The sequence below is a fragment of the Cyprinodon variegatus genome, unplaced genomic scaffold (assembly GCF_000732505.1).
Source record: "Cyprinodon variegatus isolate N-32 unplaced genomic scaffold, C_variegatus-1.0 Scaffold719, whole genome shotgun sequence".
NCBI lineage: Eukaryota > Metazoa > Chordata > Actinopteri > Cyprinodontiformes > Cyprinodontidae > Cyprinodon > Cyprinodon variegatus.
In genome coordinates this window covers 385,700-407,618 of record NW_015151172.1, presented here as the reverse complement: position 1 = coordinate 407,618, position 21,919 = coordinate 385,700, and the positions used below count along the sequence as shown (strand labels likewise).

Genomic DNA, 21,919 nt, shown 5'->3' with positions numbered 1-21,919 from the left:
GTCAGGTTTGCCTGTAGTGTGAGCCTTAGAGCCCCTGATTCTTTTCTTCACAGTAACATTTTTCCTTCCATCCTTTAATACACGTTTGGATTAGAAATGGAGAATACAAAAAAGGTTATGCTGAGATTTTACAGAAAATTAAACTTAAATCACTTCTGAAGTCACTCATTAAGTCCCGATAAGGGACTTAATGAGTGATTTTTGATTCAAATTGATTCAAAGTTTTTTTATCTAACAAAAACCATTTGATTGCATCGACTCATTGACTTGAAGGCAATCCCTCACATCAAGCATGCTTGTAGTGACAGTGGAGAGGAAAAACTCCCCTTTAACAGGAAGAAACCTCCAGCAGAATCAGGCTCAGTGTGCCGAGGCTGACTGGGGTTCAAGGAAACAGAAGCAGGGATATAAAATATATTTAAATATCTACCCGTCTAGCTCTGCTAATGAGCTAACATTGGATTTAGGTGTGCTGATGCAGAGATGAATCTAAAATGACTTGAGTTTGAGACTCCTGGTTTAAGTGAATAGGTTGATTCGAAAAAGTATTGCAACAGTTAGAAGCATGTTGATTAAGGCTAAAACAATCATGATTGATTATTGAAATAATCAATAATCCAATTACTAAAAACTAATTTAAAGTCTTAGTGAAACGGCTATTCCAACCGTTGCATTTCCAAATTCTCCCGAGTGGTGCCCGACTTAACATGAGTGAATACAGTGAATGTGATTGGCCGTTTATCAAGGGGGCGGAGCCTGCCGAAGACACAGACGTCCATCCCCGTGAACACTGGGACGGAACTCAATGGGAAAGGAAATGATTGATTTCTACCGGTGCATATATTAGCTGCATTTAAATGAAGATGCTATGACCGACAAGATTTGATTGACAGATGACCGTTGATATATGATTGGCCGAATTTAGGAGTTCAGGCTGACATATAAAAATATTGGGGAAAAAAACAGATCTTAAGAGAGAATTTTTATTTTATTTTTTTTCAATAGAAATTTTCTAAATTTTGGGACGATATAGTCTGATAAAAAGTACATTTGCATACGTTTAAGCCAGAATGATTTGATATTTAAATATGACTTCCCTACGACTAATGATTGATAGTAATTATACCAAAACTGTAAAAATAAAAATTGCATTCAAGAAGAGATGCATTTTTGTTTGTCAATATCAAGAACAAGTGGAAGAATCTTAGTTTCACCTGATTTGATTCTGTAAAAATCTTCAAGCAGCCTTTTGCTATCTGATTATTAATGGAACGATCAATACACAAAGGCGGTATACAAAAAATTTCATTCAGTAAAGCTCTCAAGATATTTCCATTTCTGAAATTGGTCCTTAGTTGCAGCCCTAATGAGATATTATTGCAATATCACTGTAAATAACAGAATAAATTAGTTTTTCAAACTGAAATTAGATGCTTAAATATTTTATTGATCCCTAAAGAAAGTTAAACAAATGGCATAAAGTCAATTTAAAGTTTTTCGTGAATTTCATTTAATGCCTTTGGCACATTTGCAATGCTTACAGAATTTTGAGGACCTCAACTTTTAAATATAAGCTTAGAATATATTTTTAATAAGGCTTTGTTTTGAGGTGGGTACTCTTTAGGAAACTCCCCAACTATACCCTTGTAATGAAGCAGTCAAATGCATACAATTATTTTTTACAGCAACACTTACTTTTGGGCATTAGGGATGTTAGACCTAACCTCCCCTAAAAACTCTTTGGCAACACTGCACTGTCGCCAAATTAACTTGCCTCTAAGCATTTTAGAATACACTTTGGACAAACAGTTTGACAAGTCAAGGAGTTTCTTGTAAAGATGAGGCAAAATAACCCCTCTAGATTAAATCCTACACTACATAATAAAAAGGATTTCTGATCACTTAAGTACAAATCAATTCAATTTATTCATATAGTGTGAATCTACAACACACGTCATCTCAAGGTACTTTACAGCATCAACTCAAACAGATGATACAGTCAGATTGGTTTAAAGATTTCCAAGAAATAACAAGCTCTACCGGAATCCTTTATACATGCATGAATGAGGTGGCAGAGAGGAAAAACTCCCTTTTAACAGGAAGAAACATTCAGAACCAGGCTCAGTGTGAGCATACTTCTTTCAAAGCCCACTCAGGGTTCAAGTGTTATGGATCATATTTTTTTTTGCCAAACAACAACTATAAGATTAGTTAGCCCCTATGTGTAAGAGGAAATCAAACCACCATGAAGCTGCACTCTGTCACATAAGTCATAAACAACTGATGGACCCTCTAACGTTACACAGGCAAGTTTTTGAGCAGAGTTCAAGTTGGATTTGGTATAAAGCCAAACTACCTAATTATGGTTTTATGAAAAATCAATGGCAAACAATGGTGAAAAAAAAACCCGAAACACCTGAAATGCAAGTTCTCTCTGCAATATTTTCAACACTTCTAAAGTATAAAACAATTCAAAAGCTAACCAGGTTCATTTATACAACCAGATTTTTTGGTTACATTTCTTTTGCTGAACCATGACACAAATTAAGCTTTATTATGCTGGTGTGTTCAATATACATAATCGGGTCCACAGAAAAGCTCTTTACCTGTATCGGTGCGCACTAGGTTGGGCTTGTCAGTTGCGCTATTTAGACTCTCTCTGTAGTTGAGAGTGGCAGTGGCTATGAAAAAACAAAAACATTGAATATATTTTAGTGTGTTGAAGATGGTAACAGCAACATCTAATTTGAAAGAAAACATGAAAAAACTTAGTGACCTTCATCAGGCTCTGAGGTGCTGGTTGTAGTGATGTCACTCAAGCCTGACTCATCTGATGCCTCAGCCTCTGACGAGGTCTCGCATACGATCACCTCATTGGCATCAAAATATTCTGCCATAGAGTCTGCCACTGAAGGAGCACGATGACTATGACGACTTATAGACGGCGACCTCTGTAAGAAATAACAAAAGGACAAATCATATTTTCAACATTACATTTCTTCAAGTTTAATATCCCAAAGGCTGACAGTCTGATGATTATTAGGATCATTCTGTAGAAGAATTTTGGAGGAGTTCCCAGAAAAACGCCAATGCTTCTCTTAGTTCTTTGCTCTATAACTGAAACCTCAATAAATTACATAAACTATGCTCCACAACAAAAGATATGCAGCACCCTTCTCTAAAATTCAAATTGCTGTTGCCAGTACCCTGAAACTGTCAGATGCATTTGCATTACCCTAAAAACTTGAATCAAATGGCTGAACTAGCTCACCTCTTGTGCAGTCAGGTTTTACACAGCTGCTAATGAGCTTCTATTGGACTCCACTGCCTGCAACTTTTAATGCCTTTGTCTTAACACATCTGTGTTCTATCAGATGAGCATACCCCGTCTATAGTCAGACCGGCATACATATAGTCCTTAACACATCTGTGTTCTATCAGATGAGCATACCCCGTCAGACCAGCATACCTATAGACATCAGATTTGAGTTGATCCCTTCAGTTTTGGACGAAAAATAAACTTTGTCAATGGGCAAATGTTCCTTTATTCATGTACAAAAAAAAAAATAAAAAATACATTTTGGTGTTTTTTTAAGCATATGGCAATCTGATTTTAAAGGGAAACCTTTTTTTTTTCCCCCCCTCTTTTTTTTAAACCACATTGGGCCCTTGATTTTGTCTCATATCATGTTCTACTCACCCATATAAGTTTTGTGTTATTTGGAGCTGTTCTATAGATATTCCGTTAAGTTATATCTAAGTAACGTCTTCCTATGGGCAACGACTTGAAGGCACAAACTAAACTGTTCATTATTTATTCGTTATGGTACACCAGCAATCATAACATGTAGGCGAATCACTGTCCCCTAGACATCCGCAGTTATATTATTTATATCTTTTAAAAACAAAGTGGCGCGTGTATGACGTCATCCATGCTCCAGACTGGAGTTGTGACAGGCAGCCCGGGCCACAGGCGGCTACGCTCTACCCCTTCTATTCACTCGGCTAGCTAATCTGAATTGTTCAACTCCATTTCGAGAGCCTTTAAATTGTTTTTTGTACTTGAATAAAGGAATAAATGCCCGCTGAGATGATTTGACCAGCACACCCATAGTCAATAACCATTTATCTCTTTAGCTTTGTATGAAAAATACACTTTAAGAGGTAGTCTCTTGTGTCCTTTCTTGCAATCAATTCTGCAGTTGAATCTCCAGACTAGTCTGTTGTCTAGGTAATCAGGTGTTTAATCTACTTTATGATGTTAATGGTGTTTGACCTGTTCTTTGGTCTCCTGAATTCAAAATTGTTCCCTACATTTAGGATAGCCGTTACCACATCATACAGCACACTGGTCAACCAACTCCCAGTACTAGTCTGTAGCATCAAAATAGCCTTGCATTGCATCAGCATTACATGACCACTTTCACACTTTTTCCTCTAAAAAAGCCATTTATATGGTGAGCAGAATAAAACAGGGTTAGGGTCTGATCTCAGGAGAAAGTATTGCTTTAGGGATGCATGATTCCATAACATTTGTATTAAAGTTGAAATTACTCTCAGGAACAGCCATTGACCAACTTTTGGAACACTGGCATGAGAATGAGTCACGATCAAGCACCAAATACTGTCACAAAACATAGGGGTGTTTTGTCTTTATCTTGGCAACAGGTGAGCTCATAACATTTAACTGGTTGCCAGAACAACACTGTTGAGGCCCGGGTAAAAAACAAAAAACTGAAGTTTCAACCTTACATTTCAATATCCTGGCTGCATAGACCTAAGCAAATAGTAACACATTCTTGAGGACACAGTCTGCTAATTTACCAACAATTTAATCAATACTGAAAATTCTTCTCATGCAAGTTTGCCAGACACTGAAGAAATGGCCCAGCAACCATGTTCAATTCAGTTTATTTATTTAGCGCCAATTCACATCCCAAGTCATCTCAAGGCATTTTACTCAGACAATTCAACCAGATCATACAGCGAGATTGGTTCAAAGTTTTCCATCTAAGGAACACCAGTTGATTGTGTCGACTCATTTACTTTACAGAAGTGTTTCACATCAAGCATGCTTGGGTAACAGTGGAGAGGAAAACTTCCTTTTAACAGGAAGAAACCTCCAGCAGAACCAGGCTTAGTTTGAGCAGCCATCTGCCGAGGATGATATAGAAAAAAAAAGCAGAGATACAAAAGGTTGCTGTCAACCAGCTTCACAGGCAGCCTAGTCTAGGAAACACACAGCTAGGTAGAGGGTGAAAGAGAGCACATACAGTTAGTCACAATAAGAGAAACAGGACTATACTGAAAAACAGGCCAAGCTCCAACATCTTTAAACAAAGGTGTTAATGGCAGCAGCACAGCTCTGGGATGTTCCAGTGAACAATAATGGATTGTAAATATTATGGGTTTGCCTTTGTTAGGATTTGAAATCCCTCAAATGTGTTCCTCAGAAATCTTACACCGTCTATCATAAAATCGATTTGAATCGAGGTTCACCGAAGGAAACCGGCAGTAGCGTTAAATTGGATCCACCTTCACAGTCACCATCATATGGTGACAGTCACCATCATATGGTGACAGTCACCATCATATGGTGACAGTCACCATCATATGGTGACTGAAGGTGAGGGTGATGAATCCGCCCTGCATTCACTCCCAACAAACTTCCTAGCAGACATGACACTGAATCTGCTGCAACTGCAAATCTTTATTTTTTTCTTTTGGCAGGTGGTAAACAGCAGCTAGGTTAAATCCAGGATTGAAGAAATCTTTTTATGCAGGTCGGGCGCCTCTGGGCACATTGCTGCCCCTCTCAGGACACTGGCTTGTGACATTTCATGGGCATTTAGTTGCCATGCGTTATGCATAAGATGGACTGTCATTTCAATTCAGTTTATTTATATAGTGCCAAATTCACAACACATGTCTTCTCAAGGCACTTTACAGTTAAACCAGATCATACAGTCAAATTGATACAAAGTTTTCTATCTAAGGAAAACCAGTTGATTGCATCGACTCAAATACAATCCCTCACACTAAGCATGCTTGTAGCGACAGTGGAGAGGAAAAACTCCCTTTGAACAGGAAGAAACCTCCAGCAGAACCAGGCTCAGTGTGAGCGGCCATCTGCTGAGGCCGACTGGGGTTCAAGGAGACGGAAGCAGAGACAGATTTCACGCGAGTTCTGTAATTGTTATGAATACTCTATGTATACACCCAAAATTGAAAACATACAAGTTCAGTGTACGCCAGCATATTAGAAGATTGTGGGATGTCAGGTATACGCTGGCTAAATTAATAAGGTGTCAGAGGGGCTTTAGTCAAGAAAAGCTGATGTTGGCTTGCGTCAGTCAACCGGACCTTAAACATTCCTTCACTTTTGTCTAAGTCAGGGGTGTCAAACTGGTTCCAGAAAGGGCCGTGTGGCTGCAGGTTTTCTTTCCAACCAAGCAATTGCACACCAGATTCCATTCATCTCATCAAGTGAGTCTAATCTTAACATGATGACTTGATGAGATGAATGGACTCTGGTGTGCAATTGCTTGGTTGGAAAGAAAACCTGCAGCCACACGGCCCTTTCTGGAACCAGTTTGACACCCCTGGTCTAAGTCCAAGCTTCCAAACAATGAGTCATAACTGCCTCATCTGTGCTTGGATCAGCTCACACTTCCTGCTCTGGTCAGCACAGTCCAATTAAGCAGCCGTATTCATGCAGATCTTTTAATGCTGTAGCTCTCGTAATGTCTTATGGTGCATTCACTCCAAAAGCATTCTGGACATCAAAGAGTCTGATTTACATGTAGTCCTTGTTGGACAGGTTAAAGCAGCATCCAGAACAACCAGTCAAAGTCCCAGCACCAGGGCGTCCATTGCCATGGTTCTCAAATGGAAAGGTCGGAAAGGTGATTTGTCCTCTTAATGAGAAATGAGAGTTCCTGCCTCAAGTTGAGGAGTTCAAGTATCTTTGGTCCTGTTGACAAGTTAGGGGAGAATAAAGGGGAAGATCAATAAACTGATCAATTTGGCTGTTGCTATGGTGCGGAAGCTGCACCAGTTTTGTGTGATGAAGAGAAAGCTTGGCAAAAAGGCAAAGCTCTCGATTTACCGGTCGGTCTACATTTCTACCATGCAACAATTTTCAGTTTCTCCTTGCATCTAGTGAGCAACCGGGCTCAATGCCCCAATTTAGACTGTTTATTAGAAATGCATCATTGGAGATCAACATGAGACGTTTAGAAAAGCTACCACTCTAGGCAAAAAGTCAGCAGCCATTAGCGCAAAACCTGATTATCACATGCGCACTGCAGTGGTAGTGTCACAAGGCTCCACGCCCCTCACTTCATTCTGCTCAGCTCCATACACACAGAAAGCTAAGAATGTTTGGACCAACATTAACATTGATTTATCCGTGTACCCAGACAACAGAAGAAAGGTGAGACAACATTCTGGAGCTTAGACAGAAGGACAGAGGAAGACAGCCGAGGATCAGCAAAGCCTGCTGGGCCAACAGCAGCTAGAGCAGGGGACAGAAGGCAACAGTTGGCTGGTGTCTTCTCTGGAAGTTACAGGAAGAAAGTATTTCAAGGGCTAAATTAAAACAACTTTTGTAAAAGCCACCTAAAAATCTTCTAATAGCATTCCCACTGACGCCTCCATTAACATAATTTTCAGTATTGATTAAAAAGAGCTTTTCCCAATTGCCTCTTTTAGTGAAACGAACGTAAACTAAAGTTCAGATTTTCATCTCATGCAATTTTTGCTTCTTTGTTTGGAGTCACAGATGTGATCAAATTTCATTAACTTCACCAGAATCGTGCCATCCTTACTAATCTTCACTCCAGAGCCACTTCTACATACATTTCGCAGCTAGAGCAAAGAATTCTTCTGCTATCTCCGAGTTTGGTGTGAACCACCCAAATAGTTCTGGTTTTATAGATAACACAGCTCTGTGTGGAGTTGACAACTGAAATGCTGTCCAATCTCAAAAAATACATTTACAGAAATTCTTTTTTATTATGCCTGCGAAATGGGTATAGTATTTTATCCCAAGTGGTCTTAAAAAGTATTGCATTTAACTTTTGGAAAATTGTAGGAACCTTGGATAAGGACCTTGATCATTCAGGAGAAGCTCGGCATAGAGCTGCTTCTCCTCAACATCGACAGGAATCAGCTGATGCTGCTCAGACATCGTTTTCTGATGCCCACTAGATGCCTCCCTTAGGGGGTGTTCCAGGAATGTCCCACTGCGGAGGCCTACAGGACGACCCAGGACACATTGGAGGGACCGTCTCTGGGCTGGTATTGGAGTACCTCAGGCTTCTCCAAGAGGACCTGGTGGAGGTGCCCCTGTGACACCTTCCCTATTGGACACCTTTTTGGCTTCAGCGTGAATGCAGCATTATGGAAATCAAGGCTCCCTTTAGGAGCACACAAACATTCTCGGCTCATTATTAGAGCCACTCTGCAGTCGTCTGTACCCCCTTTTCTTATTTCATTCATTGTTGAAACATGAACGATTCTTACTGGTGACCCATTAGAAAAATCAAAACAGGGAATTTCACCAAAAGCAGGGGGATGTTCATGTAGAATGCCATTGCATTTCTAGTGTGGACTGAATTATTACTTTTTTTTTTTATGAACCCTATTTTCGGTTAAAGCTATTCTTTCTTATGATGTATTCCAGGAATCTTCTTTGACACCAATTCCTCTTATTCCATCTTTAACAACCAAAGTAACATTTGAAAGAACTTTTAAAATGTGTCATATGCCTCCTGATGAATTCTGTTGTGTTGCTTCTTTAAAATTGTATTGAAAAAAGCCAATATTGATCAATCTACGCATCTACAACGATGATTGGGAGAAAAAGCGACAAGGATGAAACAGATAATTGCTCCTCAAGATAAAATCCTCAATTATCAGGAATTATTCTACTTTTAAAATGTTCTGTTATTATAATTCTACTTTAGAAAGATGTTTTCTTTGACCATGCAAACTTCAAAGTAAGCATTTGTTAGAAACTTCAAAAAATATCTCCAAAATATTTTGTTTCAAGACAGCAAAAATAAAAAGGGCTTGCCAGTCTTATTCAAATCCATTTTGAGTGTTGCATCAGTATTTTTACTTGTTTAAAGAAGGTCACCATCAGACTGCAAGGTTTTATACAGGACAAGAGAGACTAAATCTCTACAAGATACCAGTGGGTCCAGACTCACTGAAAAACCCACACTCCACAGTTTTTGAATTAAACTTCACAATTGCTACTTTCTTGGCAAAAACACCTAAAGATATATTTAAATGGGATTTTATCCTTTGTCGTTTTTCGCTTCATTTATTTGATCTTGGTGACACACCTTGTGATTATCTTTGAAAAATACTGTACTCGTTTACCCAGATATGCTTGTTATAGGACTTCAGTGCCTCTGCAATCTTCCTTCAGACTCTGTAACCATGGTTTAATATTAAATAGCAAAGCTAACTTGAATGTAAGCAACAGTGCAATTTTTTTTTTTCTCCATAGCCCAGTGTGGTGTTTTTAATGCCTTGGGTTAAAGAATGGCTACTATGCTCTTTTCATCCCCTGAACTTTCTATGAATACGTTTGGGTATGACACCTAACTCTCAGCCTCTTTGGCAACGTCCCTTTTGGGCTTACCTTTCCAGAGAAAGTGTCAATAACCATCTTCTGGACATACTGTAAGTCAGTGGTCTTTCCTACAATTGAGTTGAATTCTGACTCGGAATGAGAGACCATGTAGAGCATGGGTGGGCAATTCCAGTTCATGAGGGCCGGTATCCTGCGACTTTTAGATGTGCCTTTGGTTCAACACACCTGAATCAAGTAATTGATTGATGATTGAGAGGACTCTGGAGGAACTGACTGCATTCTGAGGAGGTAACTCAGCCATTTGTTTCAGGTGTGTTGGACCAAGGATGGATCTAAAAGTTGCAAGATACTGGCCCCCAGGAAATGGAATTGCCCACCCCTGATGTAGGTGTTAGGAAACATCTATTCAGTATGGAGCCACACCCTCTGAAATAATTAGAAATCATTGAACCTTTTTTTAGAATGTTTGAATGCGTGAATTTTTGACAGGCATCTATAATCAATCTTGTAAGGCAAAGTAGGAAGAAGAGTGTAGGGACAACAAAAAATGTTAATGTTAATTCAGCAGAATGTATACAGCAACATCTCTTTAGAAGGACACATGGCAAATAAATTTCCCATTAAAGACTTGGATGAATTAGATAGAAGCATGGCAAAAAGATCGATCAAGTAAAGTACACACCTGATCTGTACAGACAGTACAGAAGGATTCATCAGTAGAGCCAGAGGACAGGGAAACCGAATGGACTTTGGTCAGATGGGACTGCACATCAAGCTGCACATGCATATACAGAGAGACACGGAGGAATAGCAGCAAAGCCATGCAGAAAATAGCGTAGGAAACAGGAAAAACAAGGAATAGTAGAATCCAATGCACCCTCTTTGCAGTGAATGTTTATGCATTTAGCAGATGCCTTTAGTATGCACTCATTTGAAAAACAGTTATGACAAATACAGTTCCTGGAAGAGGAGATTACAACCTTTAGCTTAAAAGATCTTACAAAGCAAAGCATGGATACATTTAAGCCAGGTTCTATTTATTTTTTTGAATCTAATCTGGACTTAAAAACAAACTTAACTCACAAGTTGTAATACATCTTGGTGTTAAAGAGGACATGCTCCCATTGTTAAATTTAGATTTTAAAACCTGGCAATGGACAGTTTTCTGTGTCCTAATGTGAAAGAAATTATAGAAACTAAAATGATGAACTCCCAATTAATATATAGATGACAGTCACTTTCAAGGCAGACCGTACAAGCAACTGAGAATTAAATGGTTTTAACATGCAGCAGCATGTACATTTAAATACAAAGACATTCAGTTTCAGTGTGTCACAGCCATATCTGTTCAAGGAAGGGAAAGACAAGAATACTGACAAAGAGAGGAACTCAAGGAGTGTTCCTAACTAGAAACAGCACAAACCTGTTGAGCAGTTTCACACAGAACCTCCTAGAAACAAGGAAGGCTTGGCTTCCTTTGTATCTTTAGGCCGATACTAATGAAATGTCTGCTAGTAAGCAGTAGAATCTTAAAAACCTAATCCTGGGGAAAAACATGGTGGTGGGGCTTTAGAGGTCTTCTTTCCATGTTTGACAATGAATTTGCTTTTACCTGCAGCTAAGTGAGAACAACTTCCCATTTCTAGTGAGGACTGTTTGGGTGAGGGGTTAGGTTTAATATTAAATGCTATGAATTAGATGTACACAAGTACTGGTAATAGTAAGGTGTGGATTTAAGCCAAAGGCAGGGTTGAAGATGAATGCCATTGGGAGATAAGGCAATTAGTAAGTATTCAAAGCATGAATGAATGCATGTGTTAGAACCTTACCTCAGAAAGTGTGGTGCACAGTGTTGCCAGCTGCTGTGATGCATTCTGCCTCAGGTCAGGGCTAGCCCAAGCCTGTCTCAGTCTCTCCCTTTCCATGGTCAATACCTCATGAATGGAGGTCAGAGAAGCATGCACTAGAAGAAATCATTTACAAGATCTCACCACTGCAGCCTAACATAAGTCTATTTTGATAAATAATGCAAATACAGTCAAATTTGTATAGGAGTATGCCATAAATTTTAAAAACTGCAGCAAAGTCATATTACCAAAAGGCTACCATTTGGTAAAAGGCCTTACCCCTCTGAGAAAGAACACAAATGTCTTGGTGTAGCTTTTTAGCCTCCGGTGAGGTTACTTGAGGGTTTGAGAGCTGCGTATAAACATAGTCTGGTATGGACTGAACAGACGCAGCCATATTGGAACCGTTGTTTGTACTCAGATGACTTGATGTGAACTAGAGATGGAAAGACAGACAGCATTAAACTGAAAATGGAGAATAAGTGTAAGCATTGGTGAACTTAACTTTTTTAGTACAATGTAGTTCTGAACAAAATTGTCAGTCGTCTCCCTTTTTACAGACACAATCTTGGCTATTATAGTTTCAGAAAACTTCTGCTGCCATGCCGTAAATGGTCCGGTTTGTTTTAGACTACAGATTATTAGGTCTTGTCAGAATGGCTTATGCCTCGGTGTAACTCAGTCTGGCTGGCAAAGCTATCCCCAAGTGATAACACCAATTTTATCAAACTGAACAATGACTGTATTAGCGAGATGGTGCAGGACCAAGTAATTGCTAGCAGCTTAAACATTTATTAAGTTTTTGCCTTCACAAGCCAGACCAGTTTATAAACCATGTACAAGTGTTTTGTACTTGGTAAAGAAGTTTTTTGACAAATCCGTCAGGCATTTTCCAATGTCCATATTGAATATATTCAGAACATTACAAGTGGAGAAATAGCATACATAGTTAAAAACAGGTCTTACCATTCCACCCATGGCTTCAACACGAGACAAAGTCCTTGAGTGACCCACCTTCCCAGACTTCTTCTTGGGTTTCTCCAAGAAAAGATTCTTAGAACAAAACAATATACTAACAATTATTAATCAAGCATATTGTCAAGTATAAAACAATTGTTCACCATAAAACTAAAGGTTCCCAAGTGTAGAGTTTTCTTTTGTCACAGTAAATTTTTTATATGGAGAACAAAAGAAAAATAATAAGTTGGTCACCTTTTTATTCTATGATTAAACAGAATGTACTCAGTTGGCCTTATCAGTAAAGGATAAAATCAAAGCAATATATCTCCATTACACAACATTTGGTTAGCTGGGATCAGTGTTCTTGCCTGCATGCTGATGCGCATCTCAAGGTCAGTGTTAGTGAGCGGGATTCCTCCTTCAAGCCAGTGGAGTCTCTGTATGAGCTGAACCAGTTCTGTCAGTTCTGCTTGACTCCGAGCCAGGTCTGGTTATCAGTAGGAAAAGTTTGAAATGTAAGGGAACAAGTAACCAGTATGGCAATGCTGGCTTTTAATAAGGTAGGCTATACCAAACATGTGGAAATATGTTGTCCATTTAGTTTGGGCTAATAAAGATCAGAAATAAATATGTCACCATTAGAAGTTGCATCAATGTTGTGGGTCTGCTGGAGCCAAGCAGACACCTTGTTGTTGACCCCCGAGTAAGAGGACATGGGAGCAGCGTTCATCTCTGGACCGGCTACAGATGCTGAGCTGGCGTAGTGAGGCAGCTAGAAAACCATATATAAAGGAAAAAAAAAAACAAACACAGACCAGATACAATAAGACCTTATATGAGGACTAGACAGAAAATAATAAATTTTCACAATTTTAAAATGTAAATATTATGGTAAAATTTGTTTTCGATTCAAATGTTCTATAATTTTCACTTCTTTAAAAATAATAATAATAAAGTAGAGGAAAGAGATATATATATATATATATATAGTTACTTCTCCCAAAAAGTAACAGTTACTCCACAATAAAAGTAACTAGTCACTAGTAAAAGTAACTATTGCGTTACTTTTGCGTTTCTCGACCTCGCAACCCTCACCACCCGGCCCCCACCTTCTTGCCGTGTGTTTCCAAAGCCTGCTGAATAGATCGGACGACAGAGACAAGAACCTGCAGAGAGTTTTGCATTTATGGCAACTCAACGTAAATGACATCAGGGGGGAACGCTATCTGATGGGCCTAGAAACCCCGTCAGATAGTGTTCTCCTCTTCTTAACACGGGGGGCACTATCAGATGTGTAAATATCTGACTGCGTTACCTCTACTCATGGGTGTAAAGTTTTTTAACATGGCGTTCAGATCTGGTGAGTGTATGAAATTAATAACTGGGGATGTCTAATTCTGAAATCCTGTGTGTTTGGGTTGTTATAGATACTGCAACATATATCTATCCATCCATATTTCTCCCTGTCTCCATATAGGCTATCATTTGATCGTTCTCGCTCTCCTTAGTTCTCCTGTGGCACGAGCACAGGGCGGCTGTTACACGCCTTTAGCGAGCATGCGCGTTTGAATCGTGCTGCCTGCGCTGTGCGGAGATGCAGGGGAAACCGTATGTGATGGGGAAACGCAGCTCGACATAACACCGGTATTTCCATCTGAAAAACGCTGTTTTGCTGCTGGAGTCATCCTCACTCTCCATCTCTCTGTGTGTGCTGTACGTTAACAACCGCCAGCAGAAACACCCACCTACCCAACTGACAGACGGAATCTCACTATACATCAGCAAATCTCATCCTCCCCTCTCTCATGACAAGGCGCGCACGAGTCCTATCATGAAAAAAAGGTTAAAGGTGCGACCTGAGTAACGCGCAGTAACGGGGTGTCTGCAATGGTAACTGCGTTATAGTTACAGTCAAATAATTAGTTAGATTACTTGTTACTAAAAAAAAAAAAAAAAAGGTTACAGCATTACTTTTAACACCATTATTGAAAGTAGCAGCCATTCAGTATGGCCTTTCCCAGTCAAACGCCAGCCTATTCCCCTGCAACTCCCAGCAAAATCCCCTCCAACTTCCACTCACTGGCCTTCTTCTGGGCGTGCATATTTTTTTACTCCAACTCCATCCTTTAACTGAATCACAGGGTCTGACAAGGAGATGACGCTTGTCTTTACATCTTAATGTCCACAAATCATGACGAATATTTCAGGACAAATATTGATTTTTAAAAAGGAATTGTAGGAGACCAGCCAAGGGCCCATCAATGAAAGTGGGGTAATTTCAAATGGCTACTACAAGTAAATTTTTTTAGTAATATATTAAGTTATTCACCTGCTACACAAACAAACATTAAATCAAAACAAAATTACCACAAAAAATGATTTATACTCACAGTTGATTGGTGTTGATGGGTCATATTGGCCATAATGGGCAGTGAACTCTGGTTCATTGAAAGAGCATGAAGAACACCTCGATGGACACTCATTGCTTCATGTTTTCTAAAAACACGGTGGGCAGCCAGCTTTGTCAGCCAAATGTAGAAGAGATCACTGCTCTTTGCCTAACAGAAAGAAAAAAAAAATAAAAAGTGAGACAAATGATTAATGCCAAATAATATTAGGAACATAAATCCAGGTTAAAATTTAAGCATCCTAATGATTTAAACTGTCTCATTCATTACAGTTTAAATACCTTAAGATGGTAAAGGTTGTCTCCACCATCGAGATCTATTCGTTTGGCCTTTTTGTTCACTGACATAACAGCCATGCTGACATCCAGGGAACCGTGGAGTTTTCCTTTCAGAATCTTAAACACAAGAACAGTTTTACTCATCTCTTCAACCATGTTGAAAAATAAACTTTTTTCTTTTGGATCCTCAGAGCATCTTTAACTCACATCTTGTTGAGTCTTTGCATATTTGAGAATACCCTTCTCCAAAAGGAAGTACCTCTGAGGGAGAGAAAAGAGGCAATAGAAAACCCCAGGAAGTGAGTTATTTCAGCAAACATGTCACAAGTTTTAGACAATTATCCTAAAAATCAGGTTGTTTTATCAACAAAATGTCTGTATGAAACTTTATCTTCTAAATACAACCAAGCAAGATACTAGTTATAAAATAAATACAATTCCAGTACCGTGCTTGGTTGTATTTTGAGAAAGAGAGAAAAAAAAAAAAAAAAACTTTCATACATACCCATTTTGTTGATAGACCTCAACATTTTTAATGGTAATGACCCTAAAGAGCCAAAAACATGTTATTTATACTGAACTCACCTTGTGCCATCCCTTTAGTGGGTACTTCCTTCTCTTCATGAGATAACCCTCACAGATCCCAGGAATACTGAGGTCCATAGAGGAACCAGGGGCAGAGTAGCCATCATCCATGATCTCCCAGTTACGAGACTGACAAAATCAAATGCATGAATAAATATTTTTGAATAGTAATTGACAAAGCCCCTGGGCATTTTAAACTGATCGGGTAGCTTTAAATGTAACAAAGATTTATGCAAGTAATTCTTAATACACTTTGCAGTTACAGGAAAAGCAAAGTATATTCTTCCTGGTTTAAAAAAAAACAAAAAAAACAAGAACTTTTCTAATCAATTGTTCTGAAGGTTAATTGTATTAGCCCATCAATCTGAGAAAGGCTATGGAGTCTAAGGATTTTGGACAAAGAAAATAGGTGGTTTGAGAAGGGTGTGAAAGAAGCCATTGATGTTAAGAAAAAGAATGTTAAGAAAAAAGCAAACAGAGGGGGTAGACTCATTTCACTTGTCAAAAACCTACAATGCAGCGATAGAGATGATTCCTTCCTACCATCATCACAATACCCTTAACAGGGGAACAGAAGACATTGCCTTTTCAGCCAGGCCAACAATTCCATTTAATGACCCCCCTGTCAGAGACATAGGGGGCATTGCAGGCTAACAAAAGAAACCAAATGACCCCCATTCCAAAGAGGTGGACCCGTTTGAAACAAAAAGACTGTTGGGCTACTGTATAAAGCGTCAAACTAACGCCATTTCTGACCATTTTTGAATTGAAAAAGCTTCCCGAGTGGGAAGCAAAACGTCTTCAAACTTGGAAACAAAGTCCAGTGGATTGTCGTTTTTTTAAACTTTTTTGGAAGGCTATGGAGGTCATTTTCAAGCACATTGAATTGTCATTCTAGTCTCAGATAAGGCCGTTTATTTGCTAGACTAAAAGCAAGAATGCAACTCATCTTTTCAGAGATGATTATAGGAAATTTACCAGAAGCTCTCGCTGTGCAAAACAGAGACACTGCAAAAAACAAACACCATATTATAGGTAAAAACAAAGTAAATAAAGAAAAAAAATAAAAGTAAAAAATAGACTCAAGAAAGCATAATTTTAGCTTGTTTTCAACAGCCGTAGAGAGAATAGCATTTTTTTCTTAAAAATATGGTATCTGGACAAATATATACATCAACATTAAGACTTTAAAAAAAAAAAAAACATTTGGAAAGACAGAAAACATCTCAGACTTGTTTTTCTGACTAAGAAGCAGTGGAAAACAACGTCTCGTGAGAACAGTATTTAAAAAAAATAATAAAAATAAAATAAAACAGTGACAGTATTGTCCCATTTGTCCCAAACTGTTGCATCCAAGTAAAAAAAAAAAAAGTAATCTTATTGGAAAATTTAATTGAGGTAGATTTTTTTTTTCTCAGCTGCTGCAATTACAGTGTTGTGCATTTCCCTCACCTGTTTTGAATGCTTGGATGAACCCGTGCTGTTATTCCGAGAGTGAGTTGGTTTGAAAGTACTGGCAGGGGATTTGTCAGCAAAGCTAATGACAGACTGGCTGCTGCCCGCCTGAGGGTCCATTAGTGTGATTTGATGAAGACGGTTTTGCAGAGACAGAAAGTCTTTGGAGCTATCTGCGTTTCATGGAAGTCTGATTAAGAGAAAACAAAAGTAGTGTTTGATCAATTTAATAAAGAAAAATATGATTGATAACAGGATGCAGCGTAATCTTTGTGTCGGAAAAAAGTAGTTTGAATACAAATTCAACAAAAGATTCTCAATTTCAATGACACTAACATGGAAGGTTATTACCGTAACTAAAAGCAAAGTGAACAGGAGCCCAAGCTCACATTGAAGTTTTATGATGTGACATGTAAATATTCAGCTCAATTTTATTTTGCTTAGGCCTTTAAGGTGTATTTTATAAATGCTTGGAATGCTCTGCCAATGAACTTAAAAGAAATTGAGGGAATTCTTATTTTCTGTATATTATCATTAACTTGTGGAAAAGCCTTTATGTTTTATTGAGATTAATAATAAAAAAAAACATTACTTTAGGAAACAAAAGACATTGTCCCCATCTTGATCGGAATAGTGTGTGACTGGTTAGAGCAATAAGTGACAAAAATAAATAAACTAAAAAAAAAATAGATTTTTCAATTAAACTGATATGTTTCCATTTAGAAAACTACTATCAGTAAATGGAATATTTTAATTTTTTGGCAGAAATCACCAAGAGCTGAAAAGGTGTTTCATGGGGCCATCTATATTACGAAGCTCTGTTTAACTCAACATAAACTTGACGTCTTTTTTTTTTTTTTTTTTTTTTTTTTTTATTAACTACAGTAATTGTCTGTCTCACTTTGGTTTAGAGGTTTAATTAGTAATCATAACCAGTATAAGTAAGCAAAAGTGGGCCTACTCACCCAGTACCCAGTCAATATAGTTAAATTGTTGTTCACCAATTCAGAATCAAATCAGGTATTTTTAGTTAGGTAATCATAGTTAAGTCTAACCCTGTTGGCCCTGTTTCTTTTTTTTGTTTTCATAAGGGAAGGGAGAGGAGGAGAGAAAAAAAAAAAAAACTTCATATAAAAAAAGATTACACAACAAGCGATACATTACAATGACCTTATCTATAAATTAATCTTCATAGTTTATAAGACGACAGATATATAGAGAGTTCTGCTAGCCAAAAGTCCAATTACAAATTAAACTCACCTGTGATTAGCAAGATAATTTACAAGCTTAACTTCTTTGGTTCACAGTAAATCCCTCCTGTTGAATTCCTTCAAATTTTCCTGAGAACAAAAACAATACAAAATAAAAAATACATGTAGAGTAGAATCCTATGAAATATTATGAAAGGGAATTAGCAGAGCAAAGAACTACCATCTTCTTCTATGTTACAAAAAGCACTACCTCACCTGAGAGAAAACCTGCTTGTCAGAGTGGTTTAGATCAGCGAGCAAGTATCTGGGTGGAGCCAGTTGTTGGAGAAAAAAAAAAACAACCTCCCCAGACAGGATCATCAACTATGTTGCAACAAGAATGACAAGCAATGAAACAGAGCTTTTATCAGATGATAGACCTCAAAAAACCAGCTGGGGTTAAAAGTTGTGATGTTCCAGCAGCACACAAGCTAGCAATGTTTCCGCATCAGCATTTTGTTATGTTGAAAATATGTCACAACAATCACTATGTGATGCCATGATGTACAGGAAAAATTTGGTCACACAAAAAACTTAACTGCCTATTTCTTAAGGAAGGCTTTTCTCAGTCTGAATGTAGAGGAGATATCACAAATAAACCCATTTGGCTTTCTGAATTTCTGAACAGGTGATATCAATTAGGTAACTCAACTATGAGTCAAGTTATGCAAGAGTTAAGTGTGAGAGCAAGGATTTCAAAAGCCCTCCTCAATTGAAAGCAGAGAACATGATTAAACTTGGCAAAGAAAAAAAAAAAAGAGGCATAGAAGTTTGCATTTCTCATCAGTGGAAGTAAACGTATTCATGACATCATATGGACATTTTAAAATAAATTTAATCTAAAGACAAAGAAACAAAAAACAGGATTATTGCAAAAATGGCAGGCCGTTTCCACCCGTCCCTTAAAATAAGGGATGGTCTTTTATTTTTGCAGTTAAACAATTTCTCCCATATTTATCCAGTAGGAGATATTCCACACTTGCTATTCCTCCATTTCCTCAGAAGGAAACTCTTTCAAAAATACAGACATTAATGGTAAGCAACAAACCTTTGACTGAACATCGTCAGTAGGGGTGAGGAAAACATTTGAAATATGTTGGGATGCACAGCAAACCATTCAGGATTCAGGACAACAGACCCATAAGAGAGCTGAATCCCCAGCATCAGCCTTTCATATCCTGACCATTTCCTGACACTTATATGATGCAGAATATTATATAATACTGTTGATTGTATATACGGAGATCCTTATTTAATTTTATTCATATCCTTTTCTTATTTTATTCTTATCCTTCAGAATTTCCCTGAAGGAGTAATCCCAAGGGATAAATAAAGTCTTATTTTATTTTAATCCTGTATCTCATTTAACACCGTTTATATGGGAGGGGTGTAATTTTAATGTGTGGGTTGTTGTTTTACTTATTTTATTCTGTCTTAATATAATATCTTTTATTTTGCTCTATTGTACTTACATTCTTATTTTTTTTCTCTTCTGTAAACGGTTGCACTGCAAGAAAGGAATTTCCCGCAAGGGATTAATAAAGTAATTCTGATTCTAAATTTTATTGTGGTTCTGTTGATTGTTTATGTGGAGTTAATGATAATTGTTTTATTATTGTGTATATTTGATAATATAAGTGGTTATTTAAAGAGGAAATCATACTAATTGTAAAAATTAATACAAGAAAATAAAAATATTGACAATATAAAATGCTCTTTTTTTAGATTTTATAGTGTTTAAAAAAAGTTTCAGCATCTATTTTGTGCATGCAAATGAGTTTCCTGCTTCTTTGTAGATCTTATAGTACATTTTTATGAGCATTTAGCACACACAATATTTAAAATTTATTATATATATATATAAATAGTTCTAAATCATACTCTCCACACAAACTCACCACCTATAGGTGCTAGTACCATGTGGTAGATTTACATTTTGTACAGTAGACATATATTATTTTTATTTTATTTTAACTGTTGTGTGCAAATGGCACTTTATTATATTTTAATTATGTTTTAAAATGAATCTTCTTTCACAATCATAGCTAGATACTTGAAATGAAGCAAAAATATCCTCAAGCTCTGAGATGTCCTTTAGCTCCTCACATTTAATTGCTGCAGTCTACAGATCTGAGAGTGTGCTGATTGAACCTGTCTACTTTTAAGCCTCATCACGTTCTTGAATTTATCAAAGGAAAAAAAAGTCACACTCAAATTTTCATTGTTGGACTTAATTTGAAAAACTGATGATATTATGAAAGTTATATAGAAAAAAATTGTATTTGTGTAACTGATTAACAGTTTATGTTGGATTTTATTTTATTCCCTGAGAATTTGTGAACAGTGCGCATATGTGCAGCTTAAATGGAATATTAATAAAGGTGCTGAACCCAGGGCATAGGTGTCCCATTTTCATTTATAAAAGGTGGCAACCTCAGATAGACAATGAAAGTTATGTTCTCAACATTTCAGTCATTAACATAAAAAAGGATGAGTGTGTGCATTAGAATATGTGTCTAGGTTTAATTCAGCAGGCATTAAAAGCCTGTAGCATTCATGGTAAAATATTTTTTAATGAAGTTAAATCAGGAAAGGGGCAGTTATGAGCTATTTTTCTGTTTAACCTTTACCAACAGTTACATAGCATTTTACAGCTTTATTCAGCAAAGGAAATTAACAATATGTAAGAACCTAAACCTTTTTTCATGACTTAATTTGAAAAAGATCAGACACCTGGCACTAACCTGCCACCTTGCACTAAAGACATATACGGGTGTTTTGAAACTACATCACCAAAAATTCCTTTAGGCCACACAGACTTTTGTTCCATATATTGACATCATTTGTTTATATATATATTTTTTTCAGCATGTGTGTCCAGGAGTCTTATTTGTAAAGTTTGTTTTACATGAAATAGGGCCTGAAAGATGTGTACATCAGCTTTAACAAAAGGGTTTCCTCTATAAAAATCAAAATTGGCCTTAAATGTGCGATTCCTCATGCCAGCTCTAACCCATTCAAATAGTGTACTCACATTTTAGCGAAGCAGATGGTGACTGGGAGACTTTCATTTGTATGTATAATTTTAAAAGCTGAGGTTGAGCTTTAAGCAAAGTGGTTGGTTCTGCTGGAGGTTTCTTCCTGTTAAAAGGGAGTTTTTCCTCTCCACTGTTGCTACAAGCATGCTTAGTGTGAGGGATTGTATTTGAGTCAATGAATCAGTGCAATCAACTGGTTTTCCTTAGATAGAAAACTTTGTATCAATTTGACTGTATGATCTGTTTGAACTGTAAAGTGCCTTGAGATGACATGTGTTGTGAATTTGGCGCTATATAAATAAACTGAATGGAATTGAATTGTAGAGCGAATGTAGATTTGACCAATCAGAGGCCTCCTGTCTGCTGCACTGTCTGCGATCACCTACGTGAGAACCAGAGCTGCACCCAGAGGTGCACCCGGTTTTCTGCAGAAGGGATGGGGCACATCTGCACTACCTACGACACCAATGCTGACGACCTGGTTTCTAAGC

At 37.6% G+C, this 21,919-nt stretch overlaps 1 protein-coding gene across 1 annotated transcript in view; it reads right to left on the bottom strand.

Annotated features, from left to right (window-relative positions):
• Window positions 1-18,583, bottom strand: part of LOC107097736 (oxysterol-binding protein-related protein 6-like) — a 28,831-nt gene extending 10,248 nt beyond the window's left edge. The window contains exons 1-14 of the mRNA XM_015395013.1: window positions 18,401-18,583; window positions 17,138-17,330; window positions 15,686-15,814; window positions 15,308-15,361; window positions 15,104-15,217; window positions 14,805-14,972; window positions 13,051-13,186; window positions 12,783-12,901; window positions 12,421-12,507; window positions 11,734-11,890; window positions 11,437-11,570; window positions 10,290-10,382; window positions 2,771-2,951; window positions 2,607-2,681 (exon numbers count right to left, since the gene is read on the bottom strand). Coding sequence (XP_015250499.1) covers window positions 2,607-2,681; window positions 2,771-2,951; window positions 10,290-10,382; window positions 11,437-11,570; window positions 11,734-11,890; window positions 12,421-12,507; window positions 12,783-12,901; window positions 13,051-13,186; window positions 14,805-14,972; window positions 15,104-15,217; window positions 15,308-15,361; window positions 15,686-15,814; window positions 17,138-17,260 — 1,570 coding nt within the window. The 5' untranslated portion in view covers window positions 17,261-17,330; window positions 18,401-18,583. The remainder of the gene's footprint in view (window positions 1-2,606; window positions 2,682-2,770; window positions 2,952-10,289; window positions 10,383-11,436; window positions 11,571-11,733; window positions 11,891-12,420; window positions 12,508-12,782; window positions 12,902-13,050; window positions 13,187-14,804; window positions 14,973-15,103; window positions 15,218-15,307; window positions 15,362-15,685; window positions 15,815-17,137; window positions 17,331-18,400) is intronic.
• Window positions 18,584-21,919: the final 3,336 nt, after the last annotated feature.